Source organism: Canis aureus, chromosome 21 (genome assembly GCF_053574225.1).
Source record: "Canis aureus isolate CA01 chromosome 21, VMU_Caureus_v.1.0, whole genome shotgun sequence".
Lineage (NCBI taxonomy): Eukaryota > Metazoa > Chordata > Mammalia > Carnivora > Canidae > Canis > Canis aureus.
Window position 1 is genome coordinate 19095678 of NC_135631.1, and position 26536 is coordinate 19122213.

At 37.4% G+C, this 26536-nt stretch overlaps 1 protein-coding gene and 1 long non-coding RNA gene across 4 annotated transcripts; one reads left to right on the forward strand and one right to left on the reverse strand.

Moving 5' to 3' along the window:
• Positions 1–389: 389 nt before the first annotated feature.
• Positions 390–6635, reverse strand: LOC144292700 (uncharacterized). Of its 2 annotated transcripts, none has more exons than XR_013360044.1 (2): positions 6440–6635; positions 390–6022 (listed from the first exon to the last, which is right to left on the reverse strand). It is a non-coding gene; the product is annotated as an uncharacterized LOC144292700 (long non-coding RNA). The 2 variants fall into 2 exon arrangements; XR_013360045.1 differs by having other exon boundaries at positions 6252–6635.
• Positions 6560–25557, forward strand: ARL14EP (ARF like GTPase 14 effector protein). Of its 2 annotated transcripts, none has more exons than XM_077863411.1 (4): positions 6560–6718; positions 19507–20010; positions 21649–21776; positions 22799–25557. In XM_077863411.1, the coding sequence occupies exons 2-4, from the start codon at positions 19588–19590 to the stop codon at positions 23025–23027; spliced, it is 780 nt and encodes a 259-aa protein (XP_077719537.1). In that variant the 5' UTR covers positions 6560–6718; positions 19507–19587; the 3' UTR covers positions 23028–25557. The 2 variants fall into 2 exon arrangements, with proteins under 2 accessions (XP_077719537.1, XP_077719536.1); XM_077863410.1 differs by having other exon boundaries at positions 6571–6730.
• Positions 25558–26536: the final 979 nt, after the last annotated feature.

A 26536-nucleotide genomic window follows, 5' to 3' on the forward strand; every position in this document is an offset into this window, starting at 1 on the left:
AAATAAGCCCTTTCTCAGGCCAAAATATCACCACCAAACCCATCTGTAACCTACCCATCTCATTAATAATGGCTAATATAGAAAAAGCTAAAACATGTAGACTCTAATGGCTTGACTCCTAATTTTCCAAGAGAGTAATTCAAAAGAAAGTAATTATTTTCTAGTTTCCTAAGAATGTGATTCTTACTCATAGATTGTGGTGTGGGCTGATAAAGCAGGGGAAACACTGCATTTTGAGTCAGATAACATGGGTATGAATCTTGGCTTTCCCTATTACTGGTTGTGTAACCTTTATTAATTGTCACTTATATATTGGTTGTATAGTATTACTATTTCTGGAGCTGAGTTTTAACCTCTAAGTAAAGAAGCTGTGCAACAGAACTGTTGGATCCTTTTCCAATTCTAATATTTTATGATTCCAAGTACTGTTAAATTACAAAATTTTAATGATTTATTTCTGCTGCTTCTTTATACCATTTGGGTCATTCTCAGACATAAGCAAAATGGTTGAAACCATCTCTGTGATCATCAGCTTCCTTCCTTGATGTAGTGCCAAACACACTGTGGACATGCAAATGAATCTTAATTGATACAATAATGGTTATGATGGCAATGAAGAGCCCAGGGATTTTAATTTGAGCCAAATTCTCTCTTGGTTATATGGCTAGTATTTTGAGTAGCAGCTGTGAACAGATCTGCATTTCCTTCCCCATGCCTCCCCCACAACAGTCTGAAATTTTTGCTTCAAATGAGAAAAATCAGAAGCTAAAAATGCAGCTTCAATCTGTACCTCTGTCCAGTTGTTAAACTCCCTATTTTGCATTTCTTTAAATCAATTGACTTAAATATTGTTGCAAGAAAGAAGGGTACAAAGTGGTGAGAGGGAAGTCGGTAGATACAGGTTCAAATAACAATGAATAACTCAGGTATCCATCTTTCAGGATTAGAACATAGTATGTCATGAATGACAGAACATATGTGAGCTGATACTCCAGTGTTTCCAGATATAATTGGAAGTTCATAAATAGTAGTAAGAGTAATTAGTTACCAGTTATTGAGCTTACAGTGTGCTAGGCACTTTGTATATGCATATGTGTGTATGTGTATATGATATATACATATATGAGGTATACTCACACACACACACACACACACACACACACACATATATGAAGGGTATTGTGATATTGTAATCTATAATAAGAAATTTATATTTGGTCTTGGTCTTCTTCCCTTGCAGGAATGTAAAACCTTTGGAATTTCCTAAGTGGTCAGTGTGATAAAAGTGTCTTTTGTGGTTCATAACAAGCCCCTTACAACCGCACCATAGTTTATGTTAAAGAAGAACTATTGAGAAGCCACAAAGGTTGGGAGGGAAATGGGGCTGGAGATTACGTTAATCACCAGTGGCCAATGATTTAATCAATCTTACCTACTTAATGAGGCCTCCATAAAAACCCAAAGCACGAGGTTCAGAAAATCTCCCAGGTTGGGGAACATATGCAAGGATCTAGGAAAGTGTGCCCCAGAAAGGGCATGGAAGTTCTCTGTGCCTATTCCTACATATTTTGTCCCATGCATCTCTTACCTGGTGATTCCTGTTACACTGTTTTCTAATAAACTGGTAATCTATTAAGTAAAATGTTTTCCTGAGTTTTGTGAGCCATTCTAGCAAATCAATAGCACCTAAGAAGGGAATGATGGGAACCTCTGATGTATAGCCAGTGGATCAGAAGCACTTACAATTATTAGCATCTGAAGTGGGGAAGGGGCAGTCTTGTACAACTGAACTCTTAACCTATGGGGCCTGACACTACCTCCCAGCTGGTGTCACAGAATTGCTGCATCTATTAGTACTGCTGCAGTATTGTGTTCACAGTACCTAAAATTTAGTCACCAACAGATATCATAGATTTTGGGATGCCTGGGTAGCTCAGTGCTTGAGTGAGTGTCTGCCTTCAGCTCAAGGAATGGTCTCAGAGTCCCAGGATCGAGTCCCACATTGGGCTCCCCTCAAGAAGCCTGCTTCTCTCTCTGCCTATGTCTCTGCCTCTCTCTGTCTCTCATGAATAAATAAAAAAATCTTAAAAAAAAAAACAGATTTTTTTTGTATCAAAGTTGTTACAGATATCTCAAAATATCATTTACAGTCATTACTACTTTGAAATTATGGTAGTTATTAGATTTAGTACTAGGCTATGCCATTTTATGCAGTTTAAAAATATATCTGCAAATTTTTTTTATATTCTTCCCATTGAGAGGTAGGAGCTATGTTCCCACTTCTTGAATCTGGACCAAGCTCAATGAGTTGCATATAAGCAACAGAATGAGGTAGAAGTGACAATACATGACTCTAGGGTATGACTTATACATAGGCAAAGCAGTTTTTCATCTTGATGAAACGCAAGCACTGGGAGTTCCGAGCCACCATGTAATAAACCCAGGTACCCCATGGTTAGTATGCTGTGAGGAAGACCAAACTAGCCTAAACAGAGAGACCTGTAAGACAGAAAGAGAGCGAGCAAGCTGGCCAGCCTCCAACAGCTCTTATTTTGCTTGGTAGAAACAATATGTGTATTACAAAGTCTCTGTACTCTGGCTGATGGGAACACAAACTATTCCTAGTCCTATGTAAGCATCAGAAATTGTTTGGCCTGGGAGGCCTGGGTGGCTCAGCGGTTGAGCATCTGCCTTCGGCTCAGAGCGTGATCCCAGAGTCCAGGGATCCGGTCCCAAATCAGGCTCCTTGCATGGAGCCTGCTTCTCCTGTCTCTGCCTCTCTCTGTCTTTCATGAATAAATTTTTAAAATCTTAAAAAAAAAAAAAAGAAAAAGAAAAGAAACTGTTTGGCCTACTGCTTTTTGGTGTCAACTCTCATGGAGTTTCAGTCTTCCGTTGCACAGATCAATACTCAGCCAAAGGACAAGGGGAAAGATACACCTGGGTAGACAGATCTTTCTCTGTGCCACTTCCCCCTCTCCGATGTCTTCTCATTGGCTTCCCTCAGTTCCTTCTCTGTCTCCAGTGAAACTGTTGGTCTTTCTTTAAATTCCCTTCCTGTTCTGCCCTCCAGGCAGTAGGCTGGAGCCATTGTAGGACTTCCCTTACTTGTTGTTCTCTCCTCTCAGGAATCACAATTCTGTATTGCATGTTGTCCCATGTCTGAAAACAGTCACTTCAAATGTCATGCCCCATTTTCTAGTTGGATCCAGGGGGAGGGCAATTCTGCATAAGCAGAAGTTCAGATATATCTATTAAAACATAAAAAACTGAATTATGCACACCAGATTTCTAGGACTTTGTAAGAGAAAATGATATAACATACCTTATTAATTTTATATTAATTACATGTTCAAATGTTTTAGATATAATAAACAAAATATAGTTCTAAGATTAATTTCACTGGTTTCTTTTTACCTTTGTAATATTGCAACTGGAAAATTTATGATTACCTACACTGACTCGCATTATACTTCTAATGACCTTTATATAATATATATATTATATATATATATAATACTCCTTTATAGCAGCCTCTTGTACTAATAAAACCCCTGTTGTCAACTCTCTTCTTCCATGGCTTTTGGGACTCTGCTCTTCCCTAGTTTTCCTGCCACTTCACTGTCTGCTCCTCAGAACTCTCTTCTGAGACCTAAAACTATTGTTCTCAAATTTTGGCATACTGCAAGATCACCTAATTGCTTGCCAAAAATGCAGATTCTGAGTTTATCTGCACAGATTCTAATGTAATCTGTACATTTTTTATTAAGAAGATTCTCATTTTGTTCTCATCTCTATTTTCCAACTGGTTACTACATGTCTTAGAGATGTCTCAAACTTATCTTTGTTTCTATTTTCCCTAACCCTTTGTCCTCCTAGTTACCTGAGCTAGAACCCTAACATCATTCTTTCCTTCTTCCTCACATCTACATCTAATCAGTTATAAAATCCAACTAAATCTAATTGCTTAACCTCCATCCTCTCTATGTTTCCTTAAATCCTTTACTTCAGGGTTTCTCAATCTTGGCCCTCCTGATATAAGAACAGTTCTTTGTCATGAGGGATTATTTTGTGCATTGCAGGATGTTTAGAAGTTTCCCTGTCTTCACCCCAGTATTTATCAGTAGCACCCCTTAGTTTGAACAATCAAAAATGTCTCCAAATATTACCAAATGTCTTGGGCGGGGGGGGGGGGGGGCGGGGGAGAATCACCTCTAACCCCATAGAGCCACTGCCTTCATTGATTGAGGCCCTCAATGTTAATCACTGGCATTAGGGCAAGAGATGCCATCTGACCCTCCTGCCCAGGACTGTATGTCTTCCCTATTTTCCACTCTTCCTATAGTTCTACAATTTTCCTCAGTATAAAACCTAGTATTTCTAATATGGCATAAAAAGGGTACTATTTGTCCTCTACTTATCTCTCCAGCTTTCCACGGCAAGATACTGAATTCCTTGCAGTTTTCCTTAAGGATGGAGGAAAGTTATAAGAAGTGTTAGAATAAATGTCAAATACACTAGTAGCTTATGACATAAATGCAAAACTCCTGGGATGTTTTAGAGAATATAAAACAATGTAACTATGTGCTTTGTGAAACATAGGCAGAATTGTGTTAAATATACATAGTAAGTTAGTAAACTATAAGGCATGCCAAAGTTAAATTTAAAAATTTGATGGAATAGAGTCATTTATGGTTAAAAAGGGATAGAAAAACGAAGGTTTGAATAACTGTGCCATCTCTGGGCTGAAAGCTTTGTCAGCCCTAAATTAGCTACCCATAACACTTCATATAGTCTCATAGGTATGTGCTCTATCCAAGAAATGCAAATAAAATCAGTATCTGTCCACCAAGCTAACTCGTAGGCTCTGGTTGTGGCCAAGCACGTTTCCCTGCATCTCCAACAGAGCAGGTGTGTGCCACTGGTGCAAGGTACTTTTCACTTGTGGACCTCCTTGCTATGACCTCAACTCTAGTCCTCATAAGTATATCATCAGTGGAAGAGGCTGATGCGGCAGACAGAACATATGAATATTGCATATTGAATATTGCAATATTGCATGAATATTACATAACTCGTAACTCAGGTGACATTACCCTTTCCTTTGCTTGCACCCTTTCCTAAGGGTGTCAACTTACTCCAACTATTTCCCTTGCTTCTCACTGGGTATTTAAATTGATTCAATAAACCAGGTTATTCAAGCATCTTAATTTGGTCTGGAAGCTTTCTGTCTAATTACCTGCAGGATAGCTTCGCTAGTAGTGCGCTTGGAGGTCACCAGTGAGCCAAGTTAGTTTTCCATAGCGCAGCTCAAGGCAAGCATCAATCTCCCCCCTCTGAACGCCCCTGCCTTCGCGGCTCTCATTTTGTCCTGTTCGTGCCCTCGGGGTTTCTATTAACGGCATTTATCACGTCACATCACATCACACTGTGACCAACTGTTTGCTCCTCTCTCTGTTCTAGGGCTTGTCTGGGAGTTCTCTCCAAGTAGATAGTTCTTAGCAAAGTATCAACCACAAAGTAACAAGAGAATGACTGAATGTGGCCTCCTGCAGACAGAGCTGCAGTCGAGTATCCCTAGTGTTTGGCCTTTCTCCCGTTCCTTAGTTCCAAGAGTGACTTGATTTAGCAGAGCAGCAAAACCCTGCGGAACGGAAGCGGTAGAGAGGAACACAGGCTCACTGCAGAGAAATCACTCGCCAGCGGAGGTGTGGGTGTGCCTCCACTTCCTCCTCCGTCTCACACTTTTCACTTGGCAGGTGAGATAAACAGTACTTTTGGTGTTGCCCCGCCGCCACCTGAAAATCGTTGAGAAGACTGGGGCCCTTCGGTCGAAGGGATCACAAACTCTCAAAAGCCTCTAGATGAATAAAATCCACTTTGGGCAGCCCGGGTGGCTCAGCGGTTGAGCATCTGCCTTCAGCCCAGGGCGTGACCCCGGGGTCCTGGAATCGAATCCCGCGTCGGGCTCAAGCATGGAGCCTGCTTCTTCCTCTGTGTCTCTGCCTCTCTCTCTGGGTCTCTATGAATAAACAAATAAAATCTTTAAAACAACAACAACAACAACAACAGAACACCTAAACTGTAGCAGAAAATAGGGAATGCAAGAAACGCCGTTTCTCCCCTCAAAATTTACAAGCATCTTCCGGGAGCCTGCATCCTACTCGAAGCAATAAACATAGCTGTTTTTGTCCTTTAAAAGAGACGCACGCCGAAATAGGTTCTTCGCTCGAACAAGAGAAATCACCTACAATTGTGAGACTACAAATAAACATCGGGTCTGTCCTCGGGGTTCTTGTTACTTCTCCGGGGACCAGAGGAGTGGGGCGCAGAAATCTGGCCTCACGCCCAGGCGCAGAGATTCGCGGACACGATGTAAGTCAGCGGAACCTGAGTCTCGTAAGAAGAAAGGGCCTCACGAAGCTCCCAACGCCCTCACCTCGGGGGACAGACCGCAAAGCCCGGAGCAGCGTCGGAAGCGGCCATTGCTTCCCCGGGCGTCTTCCGCCAATCAACGCCGCCCCGCCCCTTCCGCCCGGGAGGCCGGCCCGGCTTGGGTCGCTCTAGGCCGCTCCTGGGCGTCTCTTTATGGTACGGCTGAGGCTCTCTAGCCCGCGCCCGCCGTCCTCTCAGTGGTAGCGCGGGCAAGAGAGGAAAGAGCTGGCGGCCGAGTGGGCTCTCGGCGAATGCGGGTGCAGCCGGAGCTCCGCAGAGGACGGTACGAGCTGAGGTACAAGGGCCCGCGGGGAGGGAGCTCTGGGGAGGGCGCGGGTGTGGAGACAGGGCCGTGGGGGAGCCCGGGAGCCCGGGGCCGGCTCCAGCAGGTCTCCCAGGAGAGGTGGGACGAGAGGCCTAGACACGTGAGAGGGACTTTCAGCTGTTGGCTGGGGCCGCCCCGCGGAGCCCCCCGCCTGCCCCAGTTCCTCGTTGGGCCCCTCGTGTCAGCGCGGCCGGGGTCGCACCTGTGTCCTCCGCGGGTTGTCGCCTCTTCTCCCGAGACCTGGAGCCCCGCAAAGCTATGCCTGATGCTTGTACGATTTACAAGAGGGTGATTGTGGCCTTGAACCTGGTGCACAGCCTGCATGCCTCCTGTTTCGTTTTTTATTTATTTATTTATTTATTTATTTATTTATTTATTTATTTATTTATACATACATACATACATACATACATACATCATACACACATACACACATACATACATACATATACATACATACAAACAGGCATCCTCCCAGCCCCAGATGCTTGGGTGAGGCAGATCAGTATCCATTCGTCCATCCCAAGGGCGTGAACCTAGCAAATGATCCCTGGATGTATCTGGTAGCTTGAAACATTGTGATGTGGCTGTCAGCTAGGGGCGTTATGCGCGTGCCCACCGTGCTGTCTGGAGGGAGGGGGAATGATTGCAGCCTCCTGCGGCCCTGGTCACCCTGACTTGGAGAGATTCATCCTCCGGAGTGTGCGATTGTGGCACTTTCTGAACATGTATTCAAAGACCTTTTTTTTTTTTTTTTTTTAAACTAGAGGAGCGACAGCTGTAAAACAGGAACTAGATGGTTCCTTGTCCTCACAGAGCTTAACGTATGATTGCAAAACTAACGACGACAACAACAAAACCCGTGTCTCGGTGCTATGAAAAGGGAAGTCCCTGAAGTTCCTCTTTTGCTCGCCGGATGCGGAAAATAAAAACCTGCCTTCCAACAGCTGAGAATAGAGCAAAAGTTGTAATGCACTGTGAAATTGTTCTGCAGACACAGAGGCAAAAGGACCCATAACAATAGTATTTGGGGTGGGGAGGGAGGGGGGAGGCACACCAAATACGTGAAGACACCGGTGCTGCCCTGAAGGATGCTTTGCAGGTAGCTGTAGTTTGGCCTGGAGTATGTGGTGTTTGAACCAGTAATGGCATTGGTAGGGAGTCCAGACTCTTATTTTTTTTTTAAAGATAGATTTTATTTATTTATTTATTTATTTATTTATGAATGAGAGAGAGAGAGAGAGGCAGAGATGGAGGTATTTTCAACAGAATGATTCAGAGTTCAGTTTCACAGTCACTTATTCAACAGCTGTAGTGTTAAATTAAGTATTGTTTGATAATTTGCGCCACATCCCAAATCAGGTAGAATTAAGAGAGCTTGGCAACGTCTTCTTGGACTGGAAACTGTCACTCGGTTGTTGAAATCCCACTTCAGTTCTCCTCCTTGACCTTTAAGGACTAGAGGCCTAGAGACACATTACGAATTTGGAAGCCTGAAGGGTTTGCTAAATTGTTCCCAAAATGATCTGAAAGTATGCTACACGAAGCATCACAAAATCTAAGGGGAGTACATTAGATAAATCATTAGGGCCTAATTAATAGGGATTGTTCATATAGAGTGAAATTAGTTTTTTGGTTTTTCTTTTTGTTGTTGTTCTTTTTCTTTTCTTCCATTAAGCAAGAACTTGAACGCTGTAACAGGCTCTGTGCTAGGCGTGATAACTAGAGCTTCAAGTTTCAGTTTCTTCATCTGTAAATGGGGATGATAGTACTTATGTCACTATTGTCAAGATTTAAGGGGCTGACGTTTGTGCTTAGTGCTTTACCTGGCACTTAACTAACTACAGCACTTTAACCAAATATCTTAAATGGCACTATTGACTATATTTTGGTTTTAAGGTCTCTTTACCTTTCTTGTTGGGCCTCTTAAGAAGGATTAAAAACCATCTCATTTGGGTCTTTAACCCTTCTTTTAATGTCCATTCACTCCTAGTGTGAGTGGTTAGTATTTGAAGATAATGGGCACAAAAAGTTAACAGTTGCAAGAGGCATGACTTGTATGTGTATGCCTAGGACTAAAACTGCTGACTCGTAAAGTAGGGGCAGATTTTTTTTTTTTCATTAAATGAGAGATAATCTGGGAAAATGCCTTGTAAATTTCTAAGGCACCTCCCTCATACAAGAGTAAAAAAGGCATTTTTCAGAAAGGGAAAGACTTATACTATGTAAGTTGATCTAAAAATTCAGTCAATTTTTTGTTTGGCCAGATTTCCTCCTAATGCTACTTTTTCTCATTAATTAGGAGACTGGAAAAGTAGTATTAAGGGAAACCAACATACTGGAAAATATTATATCACCCCTCTAAATTTTGGGAAGAAAAAAATTATCTCCCTTAATTAATCCCTATCTTCTACTTGTTTTGTTAGTGGCAATGGTAGGTGTGGTGTCCTGCTTTAATTCCTTTAGGAGCCCTGTGATAATGTCCTAGACCTTGTGTTACTAGGAAAGCTTGCTAGCATCCTTTCCTTATATGAGGTTGCTCAGCCACAATCTAATCTGCCTATCTTAAGAGTTTGGTAATGGGTAGGAAGTGGTAATGCTTAAAAGCATATTCCATAGAACCTATGGAATAATATATACATGTATAAATTTTAAATAAAGTATTTAAAAATAAACAGCGAACTCATAGATACAGAGAACAGATTGGTGGTTGCCAGAGGTGGGGGGTGGACAAAATGGGTGAAGGGGTCAAAAGATAGAAACTTCCAGTTATAAGATAAAGTAATGGGGTTGTAATGTACAGCAGGGTGACAATAGTTACTAACACTGTATTGGGTATTTGAAAGTTGCTAAGAAAGTAAATCTTAAAAGTTCTGATCACAAGAAAAACAATTTGTAGCCCCCTGGTGATGGATGTTAACTAGACTTGTGATCTTTCACAACATATGCAAATATTGAATCATTACCTTGTACATCTGAAACATAATAACGTCCGTCAATTAAAGAAAACAACTTGTTTCTTGAGCTTGCAGTGTTTAAATCACAAGGAGCAACTAATTTTGTCTTATCTATTCTACACCTAACGATCATTGTCTTTTGACTCATTTGGTAGTGCTGTGGGAATACTAAATGTTAACTTTAAAATCACAAAGCATATGTAGGCACTGACTAACAACCCTAAAGCAACAGAAAGCCCAAAATGCAAAAAGTTTTAGGGATTTTTCAAATTACAAAAAAAATCCAGAATTAGTAAAGAGAGACTTTATTTGAAAGGGTTATGAATAAATAAATAAAATCTTAAAAAAAAAAAAAAAGGAAAGAAAGAGTTATGGCAATAAGGGACCAAGAACTGTTGTAATGGAGAGAATTCTTTGACCAAAAGATCTATCAGCATCTCAAGGGAGGAGTAAAAGATGCTAGAATAGAACTAGATTTGATTGTAGATTGCAGGGTGTTTTACTCTGAGGCCAGCCTATTCTCTGGAGTTGTGGGCTCTGATAGGAAGGAGAGAAACTTAAAATATAGCTAAGGAGGATTTTGGTTCCCATTGGTCTCACTGAGCTCCCTGCTCAGCAGGGAGTCTGCTTCCCTTCTTCCCCTCCTCTAGTCTTACTGCTAGCTGGTGTGTGAGCTTGCCTGCGCTCCCTCTCTCTCTCTTTCAAATAAATAAATCTTAAAAAAAAAAATTCACAGATTTATAAATGAGGCAGTGAATGGGAACTTGTAAGGCCTTTGTCTTTCTTAGTCATAGGTAGGCAAGGGGGTATTCTCAGAGTCTTATAGAAGCCGTAAAGAGAGGAATGGGACAATTTCTTATAAATTTATAAGTATTATAAATAAATACTTAAATTCATCCAAACCTCTATACAGGAAGGCCTTAGACGTATTGACCCTTCAGAAATTAAGTGTTAGTTTTTGTAAATCCTACTTCACTAGGTGTAGCTTAAAGGTACTTGAAGACCTGGATCTCATTTGTATCATAGTAAAATATTCCCAAAGGTGGAGAAACGCAACTAAAGTAATCAGGTCTAAATGAAAACATTTAAGGTTTTCCATTTGTTACTGGTTTTCATCCTACCCGATTAAGAGCAAGACTGTTTTTTTTTTCTTCTTCTTCCATGAGGAATTCTAGATATTATACTGGTTAAAGTGATTGGTTAAAGCAAATTAATCTATTCCTATGTTTAAAAGAATTTTCCACATGGAAAAAGTTGCACAAGAAAAGGGGGTGGGAGTAAAATCACGATTGTCACACAAATATAAAATTATGGACACATGGTTTTTGTTTCCCTTATTAATGAGGAACTGGTAAGATGTTATAACCAGTTCAAATGACAAAAGAACATTTATTGATCAGGAATATTAAAATAAATGAGTAAATGGAGGCAAAATGGTCTTCCACAGGGAGTCAGAGAGCCCATTGAATCTCCATTAGACAGAAGTTAGAAGAATATAGATGAGGGGCAACTGGGTGGCTCAGCCCATTAAGTGTCTGCCTTCAGCTCAGGTCATGATCCCTGGACTCTGGGATCCAGCCATATTGGGCTTCCTGCTCAGTGGGGAGTCTGCTTTTCCCTTTCCACCTCCCCCTGCTTGTGCTCTCTCCCTCTCTCTGTCAAATAAATAAATAAGTAAATAAATAAATAAATAAATAATCTTTATATATAGACAAGAATTGTATTTGCATTGCTATTCATTATTTACCGTTGTCAGCTGTACAATAGCAGTGGAAGCAAGGCAGTGGAAGACACAGAGCTGTCATAATCAGAATGTGAAAACCTTGACAGCTGTGCTTTCAATAATGCAAATATTTCTCTATACATCTGTTTTATCAAATTTATGACTCCTCTCTCCTCATAATCTTCCCTAAATCTCAAACTTCCTGGAAGGCAAGTTCATATTTGTGTGTGTATTTTCCTTTTTTTTTTTTCTTTTTTAAAATATGCTCTATAAATATGGAAGATGATTGGTTAATGTTTTCTTACCTAAAGCAGTGGATCTCAAACTAATATGCTTACATATCACCTGGGGATCTTTTTGTTTTTAAATGTAGATCCTGGATTCAGTAGGCCCAGTGTCCTTACTGAGATTCTTGTTTTCTAATAAGTTCCTGGCTGATGCCAGTACTGGTTCTTGGACAGTAAATAGTAGAGCATCTCTGACTGTTAATTAAGGAAGGTGTTAGATTAATCATTACATCATTGCATGGAGAACATTGCATCATGTAGGTGAAGGGAACAACATGAAGCTACTAGACAGTCATTAAAAAAAAAATTAATTGTGGACCGCATTGCCAGAACACAGACCAAAATGAGCAAAAGAAACAGTTGCTGGGAAACATATCCAAAGAGCTCTGCAGCAGAACTTTAGCTTAGGGAAGGAAGACAGAAATAAGGACATTGAGTAATACAACGGGGAAGGAGCAGCCAGAGTCTGTAATTTTTATTTTTATATTTTTAAATTTGTTTTTAAAGATTTTATTTATTTATTCATAAGAGCACCGTGAGAGAAGCAGAGACACAGGCAGAAGAAGCAGACTCCTGTGGGAAGCTTGATGCGGGACCCCTGGGACCACACTTATAGCCGAAGGCAGATGCTCAACCACTGAGCCATCCAGGTGCCCCAGGCTATAATTTTTAAAAGTCAGGCAGTAAACACTTAAGATCACCCGCTGAAATCTTGTACTCCTTGAGCTAGCCTGACTTTTCTTTATCTTTATCTTAGCCACGCATGAACAAACTGCCTAATAATAGATCAGGAATAAACTTAATGTAAGACTTTAAGCAATAAAACTTCATTGACACAGGTGTATACACTTTAACTATGACAGCTTTAAATGAGTGGTACAGTGGTGCCATTGAGTTTTAATATGTGCGTAAAATTTTATTTATTTATTTATTTATTTATTTATTTATTTATTTATTTATTTATTTTTGCTGTAACTGGAAGTCTATTTTCTGATAGAACATTTTAGTTTTAAAGTGAGCAGGTCCTATAATTTATTAGTGGGAAGTTCAGCTTTTAGTGACAAGTAAGAAGTGGGGCATAATGTGAAGCTGGTACCAAAGAAGTATCTCTATTCACTGGACGATCCAAAAAATGCAGTAAATGATGTCAAATTTAGCAAATAAAAATACACCATGCCCAGTTAAATTCGAATTTCAGACAAACTACTTTTTAGCAATATTTGGGATATAAGGGCAGTCCAGGTGGCTCAGTGGTTTAGTGCCGCCTTCAGTCTGGGGTGTGATCCTGGAGACCTGGGATCGAGTCCCACATCAGGCTCCCTGCATGGAGCCTGCTTCTCCCTCTGCCTGTGCCTCTGCCTCTCTCTCCTTCTGTGTCTCTCATGAATAAATAAATAAAATATTTTTAAAAATATTTGGGATATAAATAAAATACACATTATCTAAAATTCATGTTTAACTGAGCATACTGTATTTTATCTGGCAACTCATAGTAAATCTACTCTAACAGTGACACCTGAGGCTGCTTAGAAAATGGTATTGTGCAGCAGTTTAATTTCTTCAAGTGTTCCTTCAAAAATTATAGTACTCAAAAGTGTGCCAAGAGCGCTTTTCAACTGAAAGCACCTGTTTATCAGAAGAGGATGTTTTCAAAGGTGAATAGGGTCATGGCTAAGTTGAACTAAAAACACATTTAATTAACACTGTACTCTCCAACCAGGAGTTCAAGTTCGCAGTTAAGGTTAATATAAGAATTTTTGCTCTTGTGGAAGATATCCAAGCAAATACCATAAAAAAGTGATTTAATAGGAATTTAATCATATTTCCAAGTTTCTAAGGGAGATCATTTAAGTACACTGGCATAATTCAGAATCTTGCTTATTAGCAAGATTGCAACCCTCACGAACTATGTAATAATTTAGACAAGATAAAAGGAAAGTAAACACATGAACAATTGCTCACTTGGTCTTTAGAGATTGCAGTAAGTATTCCAGTGATATTCCACTACACATTCACTGGAATATTTATTTATTTATTTTCATTTTTAAATTTAAATTTTAGTTAGTAAACATAATGTGCAATATTGATTTCTGGAGTAGATTCAGTTATTCATCGCATACAACACCCAGTGCTCATCACACCAGTGCTCTCTTTAGTATCTATCACCCATCTAGCCCATCCCCCATCCACCTCCCCTCCATCACCCTTCAGTTTGTTTTCTATCATTAAGAAGTTTGTATCCCTCTCTTCTTTTCCCCCTTCCCATATGTTCATCTGTTTTCTTTCTTAAATTCCACATAGGAGTGAGCTCATATGGTATTTGTCTTTCTCTAAGTGACTTATTTCACTTACATAATACACTCTAGCTCCGTCCATGTTGTTGCAAACGACAAGATTTCACTCTTTTTGATGGCTGTCGATTGTTTATCATGTATTGTCTTTTTTTATTGTCTGTATATCTGGTTTTTTGATATGCCTGCTCAAGTCTTTTGCCAGTGTTAATGGTTTGTCTTTTTATTGTTGTAGTTTTTTAACAATTTGGATACAATGATTTGGCTGATAAATACTGTTTGCATATTTTCTCTCAACATACGGCTTTCTAATTAATATTTGAAATTTTGACTTATGCATAAAAGTAATCTTGATGAAACTTACTGCTTTTTCTGTTATGGCACCTGGTTTCTGTGTTCTGAGAAATCTTTGCCTATACAACATTATAAATATGGTCTCCAGTGTTTTCTCTAAAAGTCTTTAGTGTAGCTCTAATGCTGAAGACTATGAACTATCTTGAATTAATCTTCATCTATAGTGTATGGTACTGGCCAACATTTATTTTTCTCATGGATATCCACTTGTTTCAAAACCACTTGTTGAAAAAAACTTCCTTTTCCCATAGGATTGGCTTTGTACCTTTACTAGAAATCAGTTGAACATATAAATGGGGTATATCTCTTGGGTTTATATTTGATCCCATTGATATGTTTATGTCTATCTTTAAGATAAGTGTGTACCCTCCTGATTACAATAAGTCCATTCTTATTGGACTGGATGGTCTTCTAGCTTTGTTCTTTTTTCTGATTGTTTTGGATATAGGAAGTCCTTTGCATTCTATTTAAATTTTAGATGGGGGCAGCTGCGGGGGAGGGGGGGGGGGTGGGGTGGGTGGGGGGGGGTGGGGGCTTAGCGGTTTAGCGCTGCCTTCAGCCCTGGGTGTGATCCTGGAGATCTGGGATCGAGTCCCACATCAGGCTCCCCACATGGAGCCTGCTTCTCCCTCTGCCTGTGTCTCTGTCTCTGCCTCTCTCTCTGTGTCTGTCATGAATAAATAAATAAATAAAATCTTTAATAAATAAATAAATAAATGAATTTTAGATGAAGCTTATTAATTTATTATTACAATTGCATTGAATCTATAAACTAATATAAGGAGAACATTTATTTTTTAAATTTTTTTAAAGATTTTATTTTTTTATTCATGAGAGACAGAGAGGCAGAGACATAGCAGAGGGAGACTGCAGGGAGCCGGATGCGGGACTCATCCCAGGACCCCAGGACCACGCCCTGAGCAGAAGGCAGCCGCTCAACTGCTGAGCCACCCAGGTGTCCCAGGAGAACAGGCATTTAAGCAATTCTGTGTCTTCCGATATATGGACACAGGGTATCTCACCATTTATTTTGGCCTTTTAAATTACCTTTCAACAAATTTTGTACATTTTAGTGTACAGATCTTACATGTTTGTTAAAATTATTCCTAAGTATTTCATTTTCTTTAATGACACTTTCAGTGGTTGTAGTTTTTGATATGTATTGCTGGATTCGGTGTACTAAATTATTTTTATGAATTTTTTGCCTATGTTCGCAAGGAATTTAGGTTCTTTTTTTTTATTTTTTGCAAAGTCCTTGGTTTTATATCAAGGTAATGCTTGCCTTTAACTAAGTTGTGAATTAAAAAAAGAAAAAAAAAGATAAAAAGAAAGGAACAGATGCCACAGTAGCCAAGGAAAATAATTCCCTAATGGGTAAAAATGTATTAATTCTATGGACACATAGAATTTCCAAAATGAATTTCCTAAGTCACAAGATGCTTTTCCTATCAAATATGGTGAAGGTAGTCCAAGTCTTTGAATGCTAAGAAATTTTATGTTCCGAAAATCAGTTTCATGGATACAAATTGGTGATAGTTACCTAAAAATATAAATAATCGAGCATCAATAAGAGAGTAAGTATTAGCAGTTTCCAAAATGTGCTGGGGAGGCTGGTTGTTGACCAAGTTTCTTTCCTTGTGTTGACTGTTAAAGAAAAGTCAGAGCCAGATTTGAGAACCATATCTGTTAAAGTACAGCATAGTTTGTTGTTTTGTAACTATATCTCTGGCTTCCTCTTTCCCACTCCTTAATTCATTTTAGCCTACATTTCTGCTAAAAGAAATCTAATTATCTGTATAACACGAGCCATTTTATCTGATGCACTTGCCACAATTACTGGGAAGTTAAGTTTTAAAAGCCGATTAAAATAGAATAAAAAATATATGAATATGTTCCATCTTAGTTAGCTTTTAAACTTTTTTTTTTTAAAGATTCATTTATTTATTTATTTATGATAGACACAGAGAGAGAGAGGCAGAGACACAGGCAGAGGGAGAAGCAGGCTCCATGCGAGGACCCCGACGCGGGACTCGATTCCGGGACTCCAGGATTGCGCCCTGGGCCAAAGGCAGGTGCCAAACCGCTGAGCCACCCAGGGATCCCCAGCTTTTAAACATTTTAAGTTAAAATGTTCAGTGACATTTTGAACTTTAGATTGTATTCTATTTTTTTAACTTTAGTATTTTAACTGAAAACAGGTGTATATTTATTCACTATTTATTGTTACATGAGACCAGAGTCATCTTTGTTTATGGTTTTATATGATCTTATATGAATGTAGTTTTTCTCTAAAAAAAACATTGGGAAGTGTCTAAGCTTTCTAACGAGTTTTTTTTTTTTTAATATGGAGCAAAGTTTATAAAAACACATACAAAATATCAGAATCCTAGATTTTTCAGTACTCTTCCAGTATCCAGATTTCAGTGATTCACATTGATTTTCAGCAATTTTTTCCAGTATTTATTGTTTCTTTCCTTTAAGAATTCCGCTAAGCTTTTGTATTTGCTTTGAAAAATATTTATGAAAATTTTCAAATAGTACAGAAAATAATGAAACACTGTGTATATGCCTTCAATTTAATCTTCCATAAATCTCTTTTAAAAGGTTCCTTTCTCCTTAGAAGTATGTATACCACAAATTTGGTATTTCTTATTCATGTATATTGTACCATGATATTTTCTTTTTTTTTTTTTTTTTTAAGATTTTATTTATTTATTCACGATAGAGAGAGAGAGAGGCAGAGACATAGGCAGAGGGAGAAGCAGGCTCCACGCAGGGAGCCGGATGCGGGACTCGATCCCGGGTCTCTAGGATCGCGCCCTGGGCCAAAGGCAGGCGCCAAACCGCTGCGCCACCCAGGGATCCCCTGTACCATGATATTTTCATCCATAAAACATGTACACTATTTTGTGTATTTAAAATTTTACATAAATAATACGGTATGTATCCTTTTACAACTTTTTCACTTAAGATTATCTTTAAGATTTACCTATGTTGATTCATTTAATTCATGTGGTTAACTGTCCTATAGAAGTGCCTATTGAGTACTGGTTTCTCCTTAAAATTAGATTTCCAGCTTTTCACTGCCAAAGACCATAAATGCTCAAAGTGTTTGTATATGTAAAACAGAAAGTCCTTGTTCTCTTTTGGGACATATATTTTTTGGCAGACACCTAGAGCTGAAAGTGCAAGGTCCTGGAATGTGGACTTGTTTAATTTTATCAGAAATTGCCAAAAACACTCTAAGGCAATTGCAGTTTACATTCCTACCAGTGTATAAGGAGCATATAAGAATTGGCCACATTTTAACCAGATTATAAGGTTTTTAAAATTTTGCTAAGCAAATGTTTGAGAAATGGTATTTAGTTAAGTGGTTTTTTTTGTTTTGTTTTGTTTTGTTTTTTGATAAGTGTAAAGGTTGAACATCTTTGTATGCATTTATTGGCTATTTTGTTCTCTTCTCTGAATTGCCTATCTGTATTTGCTTTGTTTTTTTTTTTTTTAAGATTTTATTTATTTGAGAGAGAGAGAATGCTTAGTTTTCTAATGGGTTCTTTGTCATTTTCTAATTGTAGAAGTCAGAATTTTTTTTAATTTTAATTTTTTATTTTTTATTTATGATAGTCACAGAGAGAGAGAGAGAGGCAGAGACACAGGCAGAGGGAGAAGCAGGCTCCATGCACCGGGAGCCCGATGTGGGATTCTTCCCGGGTCTCCAGGATCGCGCCCTGGGCCAAAGGCAGGCGCTAAACTGCTGCACCACCCAGGGTTCCCAGAAGTCAGAATTTTTTATGTATATTTGGGATAATAATCCTAACCATGCCTTTCAAGTATGGCTGTTTTTCATCCTTTCGAGTTATAAGGAAATGTTTAATTTTAATTTTGACATATAATCAAATGTATCCATCGTTTCCTTTGGTATGTGCTTTCTTGTTTGAGAAATTCTTCTCTATCCCAATATCACAGTCTTCTGTTTTTTTATAGACATTACTATAGTTTTTCTTTTCTTGTTTAATTCTTTAATCCATCTGGAATTGATTTTTGTTGGTGAGAAAGAGCTCTTAGTCTTTTTCCATGTGGTTAGCTGGTTATCCCCTAATCTTTTATTAAATCTTTTCCCCCTTCATGTGCAATACCCACTGATTTTATAAAATCGCATGTCATATACTGCACCAAGCCCTCATCTTTTCATGGATCTATTTGTCTATACTGTACTATATTTGTACTAATACTATGTTAAACAGTACACTGTTTTAATAACAGCTTTATAGTAAATAAATAAATATCTTACTTTGTCTTCCTTCAAGATTATCTTGACTTTTTTTGGATTTTTACTCTTCTATATAAGCCAAATGCTAAATTCCAAGGGAGAATGGGTGAAATACTTGCTGGGATTTGATTGAAATAGTATTGAATTTATGGATAAATTCCCAGAGAATTTATATACCTTGGTAAGATTTCCATTAATTTCAATATTTATTTAGGGTATCATTTTTGTCTTTGTGCTTGTTAATTTTCTCTGTAAAAGTCTTGCATATCTTTTGTAGGATTTTTTTCTTTTAAAGATTTTATTTATTTATTCATGAGAGACACAGAGAGAGAGGCAGAGGGAAAAGCAGGCTCCATGCAGGGAGCCTGACATGGGACTCGGTCCCGGGACTCCAGGATCACACCCCAGGCCAAAGGCAGGCGCTAAACCTGCTGAGCCACCCAGGGATCCCTGTAGGATTTATTTTGTAAGATCTCTTAATGTTTCTAGCATCATTGTTGAATTATCTTACAAGTTGTAATAGTTTGTCTGTTGAACCTTTTGTATTTTCTGTGTAGATATTATCATCATCTTTGAGAAATACTTCTTTCTCAATTCCTATACCTTTTAATACAGTGTTAAGTGGAAGCTTTAATATAGTGTTAAATAGCAAGTATTCTTTTGTGGTTCTAACTTTACGGGGAATGCCTCTAATGTTTTATGATTAAATAATGTTTATTATAGGCTTTTGGTAAATGCCTTTCTATTCCTTGCTTGCTAAGACTTTCTTTCTTTTAAATAAGTGTTGAATTTTATCAAATGCTTTTTCATTTTCCCAGATTAAAAGTTTGCAGCACAAATATGACTTTTCACTGTTTTCTCTAGGGTGATCAGCACATGACCTGCTAGAGAGAGAGAGATTTCTAGGTAAAATCAAACAAGGAAGATTTGCCAGAATCAAGAGTGATGGATCCATGTTCAGTTGGAGTTCAGCTTCGTACCACAAATGAGTGCCATAAAACCTACTACACTCGTCACACGGGTTTCAAGACTTTGCAAGAATTGTCATCAAATGATATGCTTTTACTTCAACTTAGAACTGGAATGACACTTTCTGGGAACAATACCATTTGCTTCCATCATGCAAAAATTTACATTGACAGATTTGAGGATTTGCAGAAGTCATGTTGTGACCCATTTAACATACACAAAAAGCTAGCCAAAAAAAATTTGCATGTAATTGACTTAGATGATGCCACTTTTCTGAGTGCAAAATTTGGAAGACAGCTTGTACCTGGATGGAAGCTTTGTCCAAAATGTACACAAATAATCAATGGAAGTGTGGATGTTGATTCTGAAGACCGGCAGAGAAGAAAACCTGATTCAGATGTATGTGTAGCAGTAATTTTTTCTGCTATGTTACTTCTACCATGTGGGGTTTTATTGAACTATAAAGAAATCATATTTATGTTATTATTAATTGTGAATTAAAGTTGGGGAGGTGAATATACTGTTTCTAAATATTTCTGTATACCCTACTGGATGATAAAGTAGGCTTGAGAAAGGAATAATATATTATGTCCATGACTCAAGCTGTAACTCCTAGCTAGGGCTATGATGTTGGGAGTGGCTTTTAGAACATTGTGGTAAAACCAGGACTTAATCATTATCTTAGTTTGTTTTCTAATACCAAAGTAACTCAGTGAGACATGCTAGCCAGTAAGGATCTGTATAGCAGAATGAATTCCCCTTTCTTATGAAGGACTTAAAAATTACTGCTTTAAAACAAACACCAGAGAAATGACTTGCAATAATTGTTTCTTCAGTCTTTCTCCTTTGGCACTAATACCATTCTTGTTTGGGTTTTTTAGATGCTTGTGAGTTTCCTTTGCTTCTAGCTCAGAGTTCTTACTTGGTATGATTAGGCTAATTTCGGGACTCCCTATGGTCAAAAAGCATACATTTTTACATTGTAAATACTGAATATTTATAACTCTCTTATTAACATGCCCTACATTCAGATTATTTAACTATATCAGAAAAAAATTGAGATTTCATAAAGCTATCGTTGGTGTAGAACAAAGACAAGTATATCAAAGGAGCACTTCTCAAAATTTCTATTTATAACCAATTTATAATTCTTGCTGCTGGGATATTTTTCTCAATTTCCTCCTTTTCATTATATTAATAAACCAAATTGAAAGATAATTAAAATTTTAAATTACATATAGTGCTTCCCTTTTGTTCTCCCCTCAGAGGCATATATCCAGGACTCAGTGTTACCTTGTAGTTCATACTAGGTACTTGCTGCTGTCACTTTAGGTGTCTTCATTTATTTATTTGTTGCTCTTGTGGAATATATCACATAAACTGTTTTTCCCCCAGATAATGAACTTAAATCCTTAACCATCAAAATTTTGTTTTACTAAAGCTTTTTAAAAAGATAATACTATTTCAGAACTTAAAACCATATTACCTCTCTGCTTTTTTTTAAGGAAAGAACACCTTTCCTTAAGAACTCAAGATCCTATTAGGAACCTCAGGGGTTTTTTTTGTTTTTTTTTAAGATTTACTTTTTTTTTTTTTTTTTTTGAAGGAATCTCCACACCCAACATAGGGCTCAGGCTCATAACCCCAAGATCATGAGTTATAAGCTCCACCATTTGAGCCTGCCAAGTGCTCCAGGAACCTCAGCATTATGCCCTTGGGTTATACGGTGGTTTTTCTGCCTTTTTTCCTATCTTGGCAGCAGCCATTACAGTTTTCACAATGTCTGTTGCCCCTCCCCATATGCCAGAGACTAAAATTAGATAATGAAAATATTACAAATAAATTAACCAATAAACTTTGAATATTGTGTAGGGCTGTGTAGTTTTTGTACTTGGGTTCTAAAACCTTTTTCTTTTTTGTGAATTCCTAACTGTCCTTGAGGTTAAGGGATAATCTGGATTAACATCAAGTTAAAAATTAATCTGTTCATGGTCTGTTATCAAGATTTGAGTTGATAATTTGTTTATCTTTATTCAGGGAAGAACTGCTAAAGCTTTGAGGTCATTGCAATTTGCAAACCCAGGAAAGCAAACTGAATTTGCTCCAGAAACTGGTAAAAGAGAAAAAAGAAGGCTCACAAAAAATGCTACCGCTGGTTCTGACAGGTAAGCTGCGTGTTCATTTAAGGCCTATATTAACTTGCTGCTTCACATCTGTATTGTTTCACTATCTTAAGTTTTGAATTTTCTGGGTAGATATTTTAAATTGGATAATCTGGGATTATAAGAATCTTCAAGGGCTGCATATAAAATTAAGGCATCCCTTTCAATTCTAAAAAATTATTTCTAAGAAAGTATCAATGAAGTGAACAAGGTAACATTTTTGGCATGAGAATTAAAATTTAAACATATACTTAAAACAATTTTTTAAAGCATTGGTATATAATTAGGTATATCACTTCTCTATGGGTGGCAGCTAAAAATTCAATCTTATGAGATTTCAAGGTTGCTTTTTTATTTTTTACATGTCTAAAATAGAAACAGTCGTGGTACAGTCAACAGAATGAATGAGAAAACTAAATTGTTTAGAATATGACTTTTTAAATTGAACATTTCTAAAATACAGGTTGACAAATGTTAGTATAATCATTCAGAATTATTTTCCACATATGCCATTTATTCCATCTGTTAAGTTTTTCCATTGAGTCATTTAATTGTTTTTAAGCCAGATTTGCTCGTGTCCACTAAAGAACAAGAAACAGATTAATTGCAGTATAGAAACCAATAGGTTAGTAGAAAGAGATTGGTAAACAACAAAATATACCACTATGAAGCATCCATTCTTTGTTATTGCTGTTAAGGTAAGGGAAGAATATTTTAAACAAATATTTTTTGGAAATAGTAAAGGAATGGACTGAGTTGACTTTAAAATGGACTTTAAGAGGCATATTCAGGCTTTTTGGATTTGTCTCAACACTTTTGAATGAGATCTCTTATTTTCAACACAGTTTATTTACTACTAAATGTAGAGTAGGCTTGTGTCTGAAAAGTTATATGCCAGTTTTGCAGGACTTCATCCCTAATTCAAAATATTATACCGCCTTAAATTTGTTTTCATTACCCTATTTTCAACAACATATTAAAAAATAATGTGTGAGGTGTAATTCATCTTGTATTTTATTTTACAGACAAGTGATACCAGCGAAGAGTAAGGTCTATGATAGCCAGGGTCTCCTGATTTTCAGTGGAATGGACCTTTGTGACTGCCTTGATGAAGACTGTTTAGGATGTTTCTATGCTTGTCCTGCCTGTGGGTCCACCAAATGTGGAGCTGAGTGCCGCTGTGACCGCAAGTGGCTATATGAACAGATCGAAATTGAAGGAGGAGAAATCATTCATAATAAACATGCTGGATAATTTTTGGTATCAAATTATGGGATCTTTAAAGATCCCTTCTTTATTTCTAAAACTCCGTCATTCTAAGATACATTTTAAAGTTGATTGCCAAATGATGAAGATTTGAAAACCACCTCGACACGCACTCATTGTGCACTAATGTTGCATTTAGGGTGCTTTAAGATTCATTATTTGATAGAAATTTAGATGGGCTCTTCCTCAGCAGTCAGCTTTAAGCCTGTCCAGGTCAATGTCAACAGGTAGGTAAAGGCAGTCCTCCATTAGCTGAGCTCAAATTTCAGTTAAGACAGTATATACTGTCTTAAGCAGTTACATGAGGTACAAACTGCCCTGCTAGCTCTTTGGTCCACAAATCATTATGTAACAGATGTGCTTCATTATCACTGACCAATCACAGTACTTCTCTCAAATTCTGCTCGTGATCGGTTACTGCACATCTGTCATTCAGTTTGCACATAGACAGCAAAGCTTGTGGATATGTTGTCTCCGTGTCGCCCATGGGACATTTTATAAAAGTGGATCATCAAAAGAACTGGCCAACAAAGATAAAAGTGAGTGAAGAAATGAAAAATGATAACGCTAGACATGAGATTTGAAATGACAGTAAATGGGGTTGTAGAAGAAATCATTGATGGGAATGTTGGCACTGCTATTCTAGAGCCTCAGCTAGGGGAACCTCGTGGAGGCAAGCTTAACATAAATAGAGCAATTGGTTGTGATGAGAAGGTCGAATATATTCCAGAGGCAGCGATGCGAAAAAGTTCATTTAAAGGAAATTAGAGTTGTTTAACAACATTGGAAGTACAAATGATAAAATGGTGGAAGCTGATCCAAACTTGAGTATGATAGTTTGCAGTGGTTATAGAGTAAATACTTAGTATCCAAAGTTAACAAAAAGGCAAGCACTCTCCAGACCACTCTTAATTAGTTTTTTAACAATGAAATGACACTTTAATTCTCAGAATTCTCAGTGTTTCTAATGTTTAAATTAGAGTGTACTAAAATCCTTCTTTTTACAATGTTTTCATTTTCTTTTATTTATAACTGACCAAGTTTTTAATATTTTGCTGGATTTTTAAAGGTCAAAGAACATTTTCCCCGTTGATTATTAAGATTGCTTTGGATGGCCATGTTTGTGGTCCTACACCACTATGCAAGCCAAGGACGATAGCTGAGAACAGTGCCCACCTACTTCAGGAAAAGTTAATTTTGATAAAACTTGGTGGTTGAGTGTTAAAAATATTTTAGAAATAATCTACCCTATCTGTGTGCTAAAATTGTCTCGCAACTTACCCTTAAAAAAAAGTTTTAGTATTGTGAACCTTTCATGGTTTAGATCATACATTTTTGGTGAGAATTTGTTGTTGATGGCAAAAATTTCATTCTATGTATAAAGCATGGATAAATATATACAATACATAAACAGGGATACATTGTATCTATGGTATTAAAGTTTTATAGGGTGGCAATTAGGATTAAAAGGCCTAAAAAAGGCTTTAAGGTAGTAAGAATGGAAAAAAAAAACAAGTTAAAGAAACCCTAGTTGAGAGAGAATATAAATTATTTGGAAATTGGCTGAATCTTGATATACAGGTTTTGTGTGAAATTTGTATGGGTGCTGTTGGGAGGATGAGAGTGAGTGATAACCTTTCTGCTCTTTTTTTTTAAGCAGCTACCTATCTGTCTAAAATCTTTTATCATCTAGGAGATTGCCACTAAACTAGGTTTTTGCTTTGTTTTTCCTAAATTAGAGTACTTGGAATCTGATTGAGCTTTCAGCAGTTTAAAATGCTTTTTAGCCATTGAAATGAAATTTATACAGCCAGTTTGATTGAACTGACCAGTAGGGTTTATTTTTATTCCTGTATACTTTTGGTATCTGTTGAACAGATTTTACTTTGATGGAATGCCATTTTGAACCATGGAATTGTCATTAAGTTACAATTGTTCACTGACCTAATTATCAGAAGTATGGTTAGTATCAGTTCTTCAATTCACATTTCAACAGAGCACTGGCAAAAAAAACTATTTTGGATTTATATACTTAAATCAGATACTAGATTTTTTTTTTCTGAATTAAGGAAGTATTTTGTTATAGAGGATACACAGACTTCCAATTTTATCTGGGTTCATACTATTTAATGAACTGGGGTCATTAGACATTAGTTGCATTATGTTTTTGTTGGTTCTAAGTAAGTACGATTTAGTATCTTGCTTAAGCCATTCTGTAGAGACAAATTTAAATCTCAGATTTTTTTTGTTGTTTAAAACAGGAATATATTTTCAAAAGAATAAATGGCTATAAAATTCAACTTGTCTATATTTCAGCATTCCTTAGTAGAACATTTCTGTTACCTTTCAAAGATGGTAATAGTTAATTTAAGCTTCAAGGGTAAATTTCTGGAACAATTTTGCTTTATTTGTTCATTATACCTTAAGAGACCAGACTTTGTGAACATGCACAATGTTTACAGAGAGGTGTATCTAATTTAGAGTGCGCTATAATAAAAGCTGTGTTTTGGAAAAATTACATCATGAGTCCACTTACTATTTTTTAATCTAGAATTACAGAAGTACAGAATGCAATGAAATTGTCTAGATTCTTTTTATATTTTGCATAAGTATGGTTCCAGGTGGCTAAGTTATTTTAGGATACTATTAGTTTAACAAGCAGAAATAAGAGCGATACGAACCTTTAACTTCTGTATATGGGTCCCACTTGAGAAGTTAACGTAAGGCCATAAACATTGGTCTTACACAGATTGGCCACAAACATTAAAGTAAAAATGCCTGTACGTATTTGAAATAAATGGCACCTCCTTGTGATCTTTTTCCTATTTCTTTTTACAAGTATAAGAAAATAGTTACCTTTGAAATGTTATACTTGAGAGTCTTCTATTTTTAAAATGTTACATCTGCTTCTGTGTAACAAGCTGTCCTACCACCTGACAAAATTCTCCAGAAAAATGCATTCATGTCCTTTCAAATATTCCACGTTCAGAACTTCAGAACCTCTGAACACATTGGAGAGCCTAAGTAATATGAGTATTCTGTAAACAACAACAAAATGTTTGTTTTTTAATGGGGATGGCTATCTGAAGTGTAGCGTAGTTTGCAATACAGCACTGGAGGTGAGTTTTGTTGGACAAAATCTGAACAGTTCTTTGAAAGCTGTTGCTGCCCCAAAAAGACAGATCCCACTGTGGCCTCTCATCCCCACCCTCCCGGGTCAAGTGACAGCATATAAAACGGAGGGGTTTTTAAAGGACTGCACTTGGGTAATTAGATGTTTTCGTTCTGCATTGCGGATACCCTGAAAGGAAGAGCTTAAGGTCCTCGTGTAAGTCATGTGGCACACACTGCCTTAGTTTTTGCTGACCTCTGCTGGTATCTTGATGTAAATAAACTCTTTGCTGCTATTACTTAATGCTTAATCTCTTCGCTTCTAAATTAAACAGGGAACACTGGTAATTACATTGAAGTGGGATATTTTAAGGAACCCTGGAAGT

Coding starts and splice junctions, on each gene's coding strand:
- ARL14EP (XM_077863411.1), top strand. CDS start 19,588: ATGGATCCATGTTCAGTTGGAGTTCAGCTTCGTACCACAAATGAGTGC. Junction 20,011..21,648: donor GAAGAAAACCTGATTCAGAT/GTATGTGTAGCA, acceptor ATCTTTATTCAG/GGAAGAACTGCTAAAGCTTT. Junction 21,777..22,798: donor GCTACCGCTGGTTCTGACAG/GTAAGCTGCGTG, acceptor TTTATTTTACAG/ACAAGTGATACCAGCGAAGA.